The sequence below is a fragment of the Melanerpes formicivorus genome, unplaced genomic scaffold (assembly GCF_026170545.1).
Source record: "Melanerpes formicivorus ecotype bairdi unplaced genomic scaffold, bMelFor1.0.p_v2 SCAF_4, whole genome shotgun sequence".
Taxonomy (NCBI): domain Eukaryota; kingdom Metazoa; phylum Chordata; class Aves; order Piciformes; family Picidae; genus Melanerpes; species Melanerpes formicivorus.
The window spans coordinates 6,734,049-6,747,115 of record NW_027142356.1 but is presented as its reverse complement, the minus strand read 5'-3'; the positions used below and the strand labels follow the sequence as shown (position 1 = coordinate 6,747,115).

The following is a 13,067-nucleotide window of genomic DNA, read 5'->3' as shown; positions in this document are numbered from 1 at the left end:
AGATGACATCCCAACAGTTCCTAAATTACAGATTATCATTGACAGAAGGATCCTTCAATGGTTAAGGAATTGGCTGGATGGTCACATCCAGAGGTTGGTGCTCAATGGCTCGAAGTCCAGATGGAGAGCAGTGACAAGTGGTGTCCCTTAGGAGTCTGTACTGGAACCTGTACTGTTTAATATTCTTATCAATGCTATAGACAGTGGGATCGAGTGCACCATCAGCAAGCTTGCAGGTGACACCAAGCTGAGTGGTACTGTCAATACACCAGAAGGACAGGATGTTATTCAGAGGGACCTGGACAAGCTGGAGAGGTGGGCCCAGGTGAACCTCTTGAGGTTCAGCAAGAGCAAGTGCAGGGTTCTGCACATGGGCTGGAACAATCCTCACTATCAATACAGGCTGGGGCATGAGGTGATAGAGAGCAGCGCTGTGGAAAAGGACTTGGAGGTGCTGATGGATGAGAAGCTGGACATGAACAGGCAGTGTGAGCTTGCATCCCAGAAGGCAGATGGCATCCTGGGCTGCATTGCCAGCAGATCCAGAGTGCTTCTGCCACTTTCTGCTCTGGTGAGACCACACCTGGAGTACTGCAGCCAGGTCTGGAGCCCTCAATACAGGAAGGACATGGACCTGATGGAATGGGTTCAAAGGAGAGCCATGAAAATGATCAGGGGGTTGGAGCACCTCTGTTATAAGGACAGGGTGAGGGAGCTGGGGCTGTTCAGCCTGGAGAAGAGAAGGCTCCAGTGAGACCTAATAGCAACCTTCCAGTACCTGAAGGGGGCTACAAGAAGGACGGAGAGGGACTGTTTACAAGGGCCTGCAGTGACAGAATAAGGGGCAATGGCTTCAAACTAAAGAAGAGCAGATTTAGATTGGATGTTAAGAACAAATTCGTTACTGTGAGGGTGATGGAACACTGGAACAGGTTGCCCAGGGAGGTCGTTGTGGCCCCATCCCTGGAGATACTCAGTGTGAGGCTCAATAAAGCTTTTAGCAACCTGATCTAGTTGTGGATCCCCCTGCTGACTGCAGAGGAGTTGACTATGACCTTTGGAGGTCCTTTCCAATGCAGACCATTCTATGATTCTTTGATTCTATGAACCTGTAGTAAAATTCTCTTGAGCAGTCACAGAATGGTTTTGGTTGAAATGACCTTTAAAGATCAGCTATTGCAACCCCCTGCCATGGGCAGGGACACCTTTCACTAAATCAGGTTGCTCAAAGTTCCCATCCAATCTGACTTAGAACACTTGCAGTGATGGAAATTACACAACTTCTCTGGACAACTTGCTGCAGTGTTTCACCTATACTTCTTCAGGTTTCTAAAAACTGTTTTCTTTGACACAAGTCATCAGAATATCCAGGCAGGTTGTCTGACACCCCTTAAGTCAAATGGTTTGATCTTCTCCTGCTTTTTCAGACTGGTTTTAACCCCCTTTTTTCATTGAGCATTCATCCAGAAATTGAAGAAAGTGTAAGAAGCAGTTTGTATTTGATGTGTGTCTAAGCTACAATGCTGTAATGAAGTGTCCTCTGGTTTCAGTTCACATCTTTTTGTCCCTTTCCCACAAACACATGACAGTCACCAAAAAATCCTCAAACAATAATAACAACAACAAAAAAACCCAAGACCAATCTCTAATCAGCATTGGACAAAGACTTATTTTTGTTGTGACCTTTTAAACAGTTTTCATGCTAATGATGAACACAGAAGGAAGCAAATGAGGCAGAAATCATGACATAGGTGTAGTTTCATAAAGAGCAATGAGGATCAACAGTTACAAATCAAGCTAAATAAAACATTCAGCAACAGCCTCAGCAGAAATTTGACTTCTCTGTATTAAACTCACAACAGCTTCCTCTCTACTGCCTTAAGACAAAGACTTTAGACAGCAGCTATATAACAAATGTCTATTTCTGCCCATCAGACAGAAAGAAATTGAGTTAGTCACTAGCGCAAGCCTGCCTTTGTGCAATTCACCCACAGGACTGCAAAAGCAGCTGCATTGCCCAAATACTGTGACAGCTCACAGAAGAGTCAAAAGGCATTTTTCCAGCAAGAAATATCTCATTGTAAGTTTAATATACACAATTATCTTTCCCCCTTGCAAATTATAGATTTTTAAACTCTTGTCAGTTCTTAAATAGGTTCAAATTGGGGGGTATGAGTTTTGGGTCCTCCTCTGGTAGACAGCAGTCGCAAAAAAGTTTACTCTAACTATTACTGACTTAGTCCAAATGAGTTGCTGACTGGAAATGAGTCAGTTGGATGCTCTGCATGCTCAGGTTGTTGGAAACAGATTTGCCATGCATACATGCCTACCACACTTTACCATTGCTGCCATATGCTCTCACTGTTAGATAGAAACAGGAAAACTATGTCTACATAATTATGTAAACTGGAAGGAAAGTATCTGGTACTTTCAGCTTTTCAAGCATACCATCTTCCATTTCTGGTACAGAACAGAAAGTGAGAAGGAATGGTTCTTGAACCATTTCTGAGAACAAATGCAGTCAGATGGCCTGAGTAGTTCAAATAGAGTAAAACTCAGAAGCTTGAGGTAGACAGGACCAGACCAAGAAATTATGAAGCATCCTGCTTTTTACACCATCAAGCCCTTCATTGGTTGACCAACTCTATATAACACATTTTTACTTTCCTCTTGAATCACAGAATCACAGAAAACATCCGCTTGCAACAGACATCAAAGGTCATCCAGACCAATCCTCTACCCAGCACTGATGGGTCAACACTAAACCACATCCCTAAGTGCCAGATCCACCTGCTGCTGAAACACCTCCAGGGATGGTGACTCCTTCACTGCCCTGGGGAGACCATTCCAATGTTTGGTAATTCCCTCTGTGAAGCAATTATTTCCTAATATCCAGACTGAACCTCCCCTGGCACAGCTTGACGTCATTTGCGTGATACGAAGAAGAAGTTGCCCCCTCCTCACTCCAACCTCCCTTCAGATAGGTGTACAGAGCAAGTCCAGAAAATGTGGCACAGATATGCCATCATAAGGAAACAGAAAATGGCGCTGACTGCGTGGCGCTGTGCCGCGTTGGTTGCTGCTTCTCCCAGAGTACAAGGGTCCAGGAGCCTCCCAGGGGAAACTCCAGAGGTTTTTGCAACTTGGTCCACTAAGTGCATTGCCTGGCAAGGGTTCCCCATTCTAGGGGCTGTACCAGTTCAGGACCGGTGGTGCACACAGGCTACCACGGTTTCCTCCTGTGGCTATAGGTCATGCAGCGGTTGACCCTGTCTGTGGGGCATAGGGTATGGTCCACGGGGTTGGCGGCACTGCTCGTAGCCAAGCGATGGTGGTAATGTGCAGCAAGGCCTTCTGGAAAAGAACTTTGAGATCATCAAGTCCAACCTATCACCCAGCACCATCTAATCAATTTAACCATGGCACTAAGTGCCTCACCCCATCTTTTTTTAAATACTTCCAGAGATGGTGACTCCACCACTCTCCCCAGGCAGCCCATTCCAATGGCCAGTCACTCTTTCTGTGAAGAATTTCTTCCTAACATCCTGCCTGAACGTCTCCTGGTGCAGCTTGAGACTGCGTCCTCTCCTTCGAACAGAGCTGGTTTTAAATTCTCATAGAAAACCAACTGACAATAACTTGCAAAGAGCACGACAAGAAAATTAAGCAGTCTTGAACGTGCCCTGTAAGCAGAAAATACTTCTGTTTGCAGACTGATAAATACAGGATCTGCCTTAAACTTCCACAGAAAATACCTTCTCTCCAATTAACTCATTTACAATCCATTTTGTTGAAGGCTGGCCTCCTCTAAGATGGTTAATCTTGAACAGAGAATGGAATTGATAAAAGACAAGACAGAAATCTGGAAGTTTTGATTATAAGACTATGGTGTTACAAAACCAGAATGCAAGCATGAAAACTTTAAGGAGTTTTGATTAAAAAGAGTGGTAAAGTTTCCACTGACAGTGTGCAGCGACAAGGCTTCATCGATTACACAGAACTCTTCTGGCACATGCTAGCTGGGGAATTTGCCTTACACTTTTACAGGGAGGAAGTCTACAGCACCTAGAGGTGCAGTGAAATGCTCTAGCAGCAGATATCTTGGTGGCTGGAGGAAAAGAAGGTGAATTGAGTTTTCTGCATTTTTATTGGATTTTATAGACAATATTGAATAGACAATATTGAACATCCTTTGCAAGTGAGACTTTTTCTATTCTTTGCCTCAGTCTTTATTACATTTTCTTGTCATGTAGCCCAGATTCAGATAAATTTGAAACGTAAATTATCTTTAGATAATAATAAAAGCAAAGATTAAGCTGCTAGAAATTTCTGGCCACAGCTAAACACATTCAGACACTCATGAAGAAGTTGTCTATCTAGCTTACTTAAAGGACTAAATGACTCGCTTTGAAGTAAATGGGAACTGAGACACAAATCAGGTGGATTGTTTACCTCAGCTGCCTTGAACAAACACAAGCCAGCTGAGAAATAATGATGATCAATTTGTCATTTTTCAGAGAAGTCTTTTTCTTGGGTTTGGGGGTGTTTGCTTGTTTGTTTTTTCTTCTTTTTTTTTTTTTTTTTCTTTTCTTTCCCCAGTCAGCTCTAACGTTGTAAACATGTTAGATCTGATCGAGCCAGCTTCTCTTTAAATGCTCAGCTAAACTGAGCTTATAAAGGGAAGAAGCTGTGCTGGGTAGACACAGTCTGCTTGTACACCGTTATGAAGCTAATAAAGTCAGAATCTCTGTTTTGCTCTCTGTATGGTTTTGTTAATTTAAAAAAAAAAAAAGAAATAAATCAGTTTCTGTCAGTCATGCACATTATAGTTTCACAAAGAGTAAGTGCCCAAGTCTCTTCAATCACCTAAATCCTAATAAACCTGGGGAACACCACACTTGTGACTTTTGATAAAAGTACTGCTTGTTTTCATTTAGCGCTCACTGTCACATTAGCCTTTAACTGCTTTGAAGTCTATTCTGCATTTAGTCCTTCATTTGTACAGAAGACACTATCATTACTTAAGATGGGCACTTTTCAGTTCTCAAATGGCTCTAAATTGTCCCTGTTCAATTCATTCCAGGCATAATATATTTCTTCCTTCCAGCTATTTAAACTGTACGAGTTTCATGAATACATGAAAATGATGAATTATAGAAGGCTGCACTATATGGAAATATGTTTAACAATATCTGTTACTCAATTCTTTAAAATTCCATGCCACTCCATCTGTTTTTCTATTTTTTTCCAAAGCTTCTAGAATTTTGTGTTTTCCATCAGAAAATAAGTCTCACCTCTGACATTTCAAAAAAACACCCAACAAAACCCCATAAAACACCACCACTTTTTACCGACTACAGTAAACAACCTTGAATTATTTATTCTTTGTAACTTAACATTCTCTCTGTGCCACAGGGAACAACTAAAAAAATGTAATATTTGTGGGTCTTTTTTTTTTATTATTTGGAAGAAAATATAATGATAAATTGCAAGTGAAAATATCATTACTTCATTACATTTTGACAGCAAAATAGCTTGCTTTGTTCGAGAAACAGAACGCATGCACATTCCCCAACACAGAGGGTAATGTGCATTAAGGCAATAACTGAACTGTATCTGTATTCCCACACAAGGATTTGAAGGAGTTAGGGAGCCTTTGACAGGATCTCAGTCAGGTTTGCATGGGTAGTGCTTGTGATTTTTTAGTCTGATACCCTTATTTCACAGAATCACAGGATGTTGGGGGCTAGAAGAAACCTCAAAAGATCATCCAGTCCAACCTTCCTGCCAGAGCAGGATCACCTACACCAGATCACATAGGAACGCATCCAGGTGGGTTTTGAAAATCTCTAGAGAGGGAGACTCCACAACCCTCCTGGGCAGCCTGTTCCAGTGTTCTGTCACCCTCACAGGGAAAACATTTTTCCTCATGTTCAGTGGAACTTCCTATGCCTCAATTTCCTCCCATTGCCCCTTGTTCTGTCATTGGGCATTACCAAACAGAGCCTGGCTCCATCCTCTTGGCACTTACCCTTAACCCATCTTTATAAACACAAAGGATGTCACCTCTCAGTCTCCTCCTCTCCAAGCTGAAGAGCCCAGGCTTCCTCAGGCTCTTCTCATAAGGAAGATGTTCCACTCCTTCAATTATTTCTGTGGCTCTGTGCTGGACTCTTTCAAGCAGTCCCAAGTCCTTCCTGAACTGAGGGGCCCAGAACTGGACCAGGACAGAATAGAAGGGTGGAGAACTTCGCTTGACCTACTATCCACGCCCCTTCTAATACTCTCCAGAATGGCACTGGCCTTCTCGGCCACAAGAGCACATTGCTGGCTCATGGTCATTGCTGCCATCTACTAGGACCCCCAGGTCCTTTTCCCCTTCACTGCTCTCCCTTTCTTGTAAGAAGATTCTTTTATCTGGTTAATACAGTATTTCTAGAGGAGGGGACCTGTGATCAGGTATTAGGTCCCAGATAAAGCTGCACTATTCAACTGCATTTTAACTTGGTGCAAAACTTGGGCATGCCTGAATACATCTACTCCTTAGCACTTCTGATGGCTTCTAGAGAAAGCAAATCCAAGAATGTGAGCTGACCAGAAGCTGCAGTACACTTCATTAGAAAGACCAGACACATCCATAATAGTCACTTTTTTTGATGAGATGCATGTTTTCCTTGTGGTTTTAAGAGGTTTTGCTAAATAGGAAGAGTAAAATAGAGAACCTCCTGCCTCCTTCCAAATTCTTTACCCCAAACTCGTGCAGCACCAGCAAGCTGCTAGGGCATGTTTCACAAGGGCAAAGATAAACCAAACAAAATAAAAGGTGTGTAGGACCTATGGACTTCAGAGGGAGGAATAAACATTTTCTTATAGGATGAAGGAATTAAGAAATAAAGACATCTACTAACACATTCTAGTGGAAAAGAGAGAAGATATTTGTATTTGTTTTTTATTTCTGCTGGAAACCTGCAAAATTCAGCAGCTTGAAGTAAGTTTGCCAGGAGGTACAAACAGGGAACTTGACACAGGTATTGCATTTCATCGTCATAGTCTAACATCATTTGTTTCGAGGTCTTAAACAGAAGCAGCAGCAGTTCTGAAAACCCCCATTCCCTTTTTCTTAAGAAGGGTAAACACATACAAATGCTCTTTCACTCTAACACATGCATATCACCTTTACCACATGTAAAGGAAATACCTTAAATGCCAACAAATGACCAATGAAGTTTTAACCATTTTCCACCTCTTTCCCCCCGCCAATTTTACTGTTGTACTCATTAATCATAACAAAGAAATATTGCAGCATGAATCTGTGCATAGATTTCAGCTGTAGAAGTAAAACTATTGGGTTGTACAAGACAGCTGGATATGCTAGAGGCAGCATTTCCAAGCAAAGCCCGCTACTCTGAAGAACTCACTACTGCACTGACCACTGAGAAGGTGGAATGTATGCTTCTAAACCCACCTCCTTTCTCATTTCAGCATCCTCTAAGCTTATTTGGACAAGAAAGCTAAGCCCTGCAAAGCACACTGCAAACCACCGCTGTCCAAATTCTACACACATGCTCAGAAAGACTGCAAAAAGTTGAATAGGCATTGAAATTATTACTTTCTTCCAGTTAAAAGGAAACTATGCTATTTTGCTGTTACTACTACTATTATATCTGTTTGGGGTTTTGGGTTTGTAGCATTTAAGACACTAATACCTCCAGTGTAATTCCTAGTTTTCTATGTCATTCTTGGACAAGCAGTTTAATATCAGACTTCTTATTACCTTTCTCCTTTTTCAAAAATAGGACCATAGGCTTTAAGTGAGTCATTTGACACCAAGATAACATAACAAATGTCAATGAATTACCACAAATACTGAAAAGAATGATGTCCTTCCATACATCATCTCACCCAAAGGAATTCTTATTGCCACGACTGTCATATTCTTTTTCCAGATTTAGTTTGGGGTCTGCCTGCACAGCAAAGAATTGCTGTATGAAGACTTACCCTTTGTGGTTTTTTCACACATAGCACCCTGAACATTTGGTCTTTTCCTGTCACCATGAGAATTACATTTCATTCGCTTAAAACGGTATAATTAACTATAATTAAGTGTATTCACAAATTTTGCTCTGATGGAAGACATCAATGTGTCTTATACATGTGCCAGAATATTAACAACATTTGTACATAAAATGCTGGAAAGCTAATAAAGATACCATCCTAACAATCATGTTCAAGTCAGTTTTATAAACATGCAGCAGAAATCAGTCACAATACAAAAAATAAACAGATGAATTTTTATCCCTTTAATGTTTTGTTTCCCACAAGTTGAAAGGTTTCACCCTGAAAGTTGTCATGCAGCTGACCAGCTAACATGTAGGTTTACTGCATACCTGCAGATATTTTCAATATCTGTATTATCCATGCAAGATCTGGCCTCAAAAAGACTGAGTCCTCACAAATCCACCTGTGGCAAAGCGTGACAGCGTTTCTCTTCAGATTGCTTAGGAACGGCTAAGTATTCCAAGGAAAGTAAACAAACAAGCTCTTAAAAGCCATGCAGACATTTCAGAAAATCTCTGTGTGAACTGTCGGTGCCAAGTTTTCAAAAAGGTACTACATGCATTTGAAAAATCTTGGCATCTTTTTTAATGACATCTGTCCTTATATTTTTAAGCACGCTGATACTCTATCTGCATGATCAAAAAAAGGAAGGAAGAAGGAAGTTTACTTTCCATTTATAGTCACACCATACATTGCTGTGTACCTAAGAGTTTGCTCTGAGTCAACACTCAGATGGTGTACTAGTAAAACATTCTTCTCTAGTGACAGAAGTAACCCAGTAGCACTGAATGCTGCTATTCCAAGTGGGCTATACTCAGGCAGTAACTGTATTTCCTATAGATACGTTGTGAGCTCACTTATCATAAAAATTATTTCAAGCCACTGCAAAAACAAATTTTAATTCCTGTTGTAAATTTGTATGCAACAGTATATAGTATCTGGGAATAATGTGAATCATTAGCTGGCAACTGGTCATATAATAAAAGTGACTGCTCATCACCCCTAAGCTTACAAGGAGCAATGAACCATAGCCACAAGCTGTAACTATTTATAAACATGCCTCTATCTAGTTTCAAGTAATTTACAGCTGTTAAGCATGTAATGACAGCAGCTTTTACAGTACTGATGTCTTTGATACTCAAATTACTTATATATTGTTAGTACTAAGATTAATTATTCATATTATGATGTTATTGTCAAATCTACTTCAAGACTCCACCACTAGATCCCTTAGATTTTGAATCAAATCATTATCTGACACTTCTTTTGTCCCTAAAGTGAAGAAATGTACAAAAGTTTAAGGCTACGAAAAATTCAAGCCATCTCTAATTCTTGAGAAGAACAAAAATCATGTGTATTTGTGTCTGTTCACTGGGTAGATTACCTCACAGAATATGTGTCATATAAACACTACCCCAGAAACAGCTGGAGGCACAGAAATGTATATTGTGGAAATAAAGAGCACACAACAGAAGATCTAGGTGGTTAAGTTCAGCTGTGTGGAGAGAAATAATAACTCAAACATGGTATAGCTATTAAAAAGATGTCCTGTCAGTGCCTCCTATCTCAAGTGAAGGCAGATGTCATCAAGGATCAAGCATCTGAGATGTTTTACCTGCGCTAGCTAGAGCACGGTCAATAGAATTTGCACAAAGAAGTTCACCTAGGCTAAGACTTCCTACAGAGCACTGACAAGTCTGCCTCTCCCAACAGGAATCCCAGTTTTCAGATTTGAGCTAGACTAGCCCTTGGGCAATTCACCCAAAGCAACCTCAACACCTCACAGCTTGTGTTCCATCAGGAGAAAACAGATCACTCTTCGCTGTGGAAAGAAATGTTTGGTGCTGTTGTAGAGAGAAGGGTCTATGCATGAAGGTCCCAGGAGGGTGAGGTTTGTGCAGAGCAATGCATGAAAGAAAAAAAGTCAGGAACAAATGCCAGAGCATATTCACTGTTGCATGGACCTACAGTTACTTGTCTCCTTGCCAGTGCCAATGTGTGGAACTGGCTGCAAGCTGCTGGCAAAGCAGCCAACCCTCTTTGGGATTTGCTCAGCAATTACTTCAGCAATTTCACATGCATACTCAGGATTTGACTGCTTCTATTCACCAAAAGGCAGACTTTAAAGTGGATGTCCCCAGGTCATGCACAATTGTATAATGTCATTTACATAATATGATCACTAGGCAAAAGTCTGTGATTATGAGAATAAAACTGACTGTTCGCATCTAGAAATGTTTGCCTGACAACTGGGAGAGTACCAATGTATTTAGAAGTGCTATCAAACATGTGGTTTTGCTTATGAATGCTACTTTGAAATGCAGCTTGAAAAACTGCAAGTCAAGTCTAGATAGAAAAACCTACCTACCAAAGGCTAAATACTAGAAAAATAACTCTATCCATTTTACATCTAGCTTTGGGTAAAAAGCAAAACAGTCCTGAGTTTGGATAGTGTATCTACAAATAAACTTATTAGACAACATCGGGGAAAGTCACTTTGCCTTTCTCCTCTAGTGTTTTCATCTATACAGTGAGTAGTAGGTAGAGATGGCTTGCAAAACTGTCATTAGAATGCTGCATTTGATAATTAGTATCTAATATGGTTATTCTGATGTTAGAAAATGATAAAAATATTAGGTACTCTGAAAAAATAATAATCCCCAAACATCTTAACATCTGAAACACTGATTTAAAATTATGAACCAAAGCAGTAAACCAAAGCACTGAGTCACCTTTTCGGTCAGGCCTTCAGATCAGTCTTTTTTGATTCCTCATTCACAAAATGAGGATAAAATACTGACCTGATCAACAGAAGAGCCACAAAGACAAAGCTGAGCTCTGCACTGCAAGCAACTTAAGCCTTGGGCATCTGGCTGCACATCTTTAATTTATTTCCCATTTATAGAGTGCCCAGCTTCACAACCACTGGTTTGAGCATTTCCGAGCCTTGCAAATGCACATGCAGAACACAAAACCATTAAATACACAGTATTTATGTGAATAAAGTAACATGGCTGGGAGGAAAGAACACAAGGACAAAGAGCCAGGTGTTCCTGATTCAGATTCAGAATTGCCTCCAATTTCCATGTGACTTTTGTAGGTCATTTTAACTTTTCACTGATTTTTTCCAGCAGTGGACAAGGGCATAACAAAAAACGCACTCACAGTTCCAAGGCACACATAATGCAGCAAACACCAAAGGAAACATAACTCAGGCAGTTAATATTTCTGTGTGAAGTCTAGCAAGGTTTTACCGTTTAGTGCAAAATAAAAGATAGATCCTATACTCAACACTGAGAGACTGAAGGACGATCAACTGTTAATTAATACCACAGCACGTGATTAACTAATTAAGACTATTCCAGAGCGCATATATGTGTAAGAAAGAACTAACACTGCTCACAAAATTTTTATTCTTTCATTGGGGTCTTCCAGTATCTGAAGGGGGGCTACAAGAAAGCTGGGGAGGGACTTTTTAGGGTGTCAGGTAGTGATAGGACTATAAGGGAATAGAGCAAAACTAGAAATGGGTGGATTCAGATTGGATGTTAGGATGAAGTTCTTCTGCATGAGGGTGGTGAGACACTGGCACAGGTTGCCCAGGGAGGTGGTAGAAGCCTCATCCCTGGCGGTTTTTAAGGCCAGGCTGGATGTGGCTCTGAGCAACCTGATCCAGTGTGAGGTGTCCCTGCCCATGGCAGGGGGGTTGGAACTGGATGATTCATGAGGTCCCTTCCAACCCTGAAAATCCTATGATTTCCTAACTTTTTGGTGCCAGACTTACCACACTTCAGAAAAGTTATGTGGTGTACTACCAAATAATAACAGATGCACTTGCAATTGAGGACTGTTTCCAATGAAAAGTTATCTAAAACTGCCTTGAGGTACTAGGAATAGACACCTCAGTAAAGACTCTAGCATAATTAATCATGAAAACGTGTAAACAGGTAACACGAGTAGAAATATCACAAAACAAACTAGTATTTTTGGGACAAGCAATGCAACAGGGTCTGCACCCAAGAAGCACCCAGAGCAATGCAACAGGGTCTGCACCCAAGAAGCACCCAGCTTTATCAAGAAAAAGCAGAGAATAGCTCCTGCAGGTTTCTCCACTCTCCAACACACAGTCGCACAGCCTGCAGGAGCTAAGGTACTTCCTGGGGACCAGCGCATCCCATTTCTCCACAGGAACCTCACCATGCACCACTGCCTACGCCCTTCCCGCCAAGCTCCCTCGGGCAGCCCTGGAGAAAACCACCAGATCCCTTCTGGCTGCCAAACCCTCCTTCACACCGAGCTCTCTAGAACCCTCTCCGCGAAGCCTGGACGCGAAAAGCTCTAACACGACTCCAACCTCATTCCTCCACTCGCTATCCGGCCACGAAATGACAGCCAACAGCTGATTTCGACGGACTGACGGACGGACGGCTGCCCACCCTCACACCTCCGCCCGCCGCGCCGGGCACCGCGCCGCCCCTCACAGACCTGCCGCGCGCATGGCGCCGCCGCCGCTCGACTGTTCACTCCGTCGCTCACTCGCTCTCCCCCAGCCCAGAAGGCGCTGCCCCAAGCGATTGAGGTTGCTGCAGCCGGGCCGGAAGCGTGGGGCCGTCCCCGGCTCCTCCCGGCCGCGAGGCTCCGCAGCCCGCCCTCCGTATACCCACGGCGGGAAGTGTGGGTATGCGGCTATGAGGCGGGAGTGAGGAAGCTCCCGCTCAACCCCTACTTCCTTCCCCCGTTAGACGCGGTAAGAGCCCTCGACCGTCGATGCTGGTTGATTGTGCGAGAAGATGAGGAGGGAGCTGAGCCTTCAAAGTTCTGCAGAGTGTTGGTTTTAGTGCGAAGCTGCAAGAGGATCCTAGGTCATCCCAGGGAACTGCTGCGTTGAGTGGAAAGCCCACCGAGAACTAAAGGGGTCTGGGAGATAGGCCTCTGAGATACCAGCCACAGCATCACAGGGTCGGTGCCTTGCCAGGAAGGGGTTCTGGTACGGTGTGTTTTAACATTTC

General features: G+C 42.4%; 1 protein-coding gene across 4 annotated transcripts in view; it reads right to left on the bottom strand.

The window, feature by feature from the left end:
- Window positions 1–12,621, bottom strand: part of BANK1 (B cell scaffold protein with ankyrin repeats 1) — a 177,887-nt gene extending 165,266 nt beyond the window's left edge. For all 4 annotated transcript variants that reach the window (XR_010987181.1, XM_068136822.1, XM_068136824.1 and 1 more), the window contains exon 1: window positions 12,544–12,621. Coding sequence is in view for 3 of the 4 variants with exons in the window: in XM_068136822.1 (XP_067992923.1) it covers window positions 12,544–12,556 (13 nt within the window). In the remaining variant the exon portion in view is untranslated. The remainder of the gene's footprint in view (window positions 1–12,543) is intronic.
- Window positions 12,622–13,067: the final 446 nt, after the last annotated feature.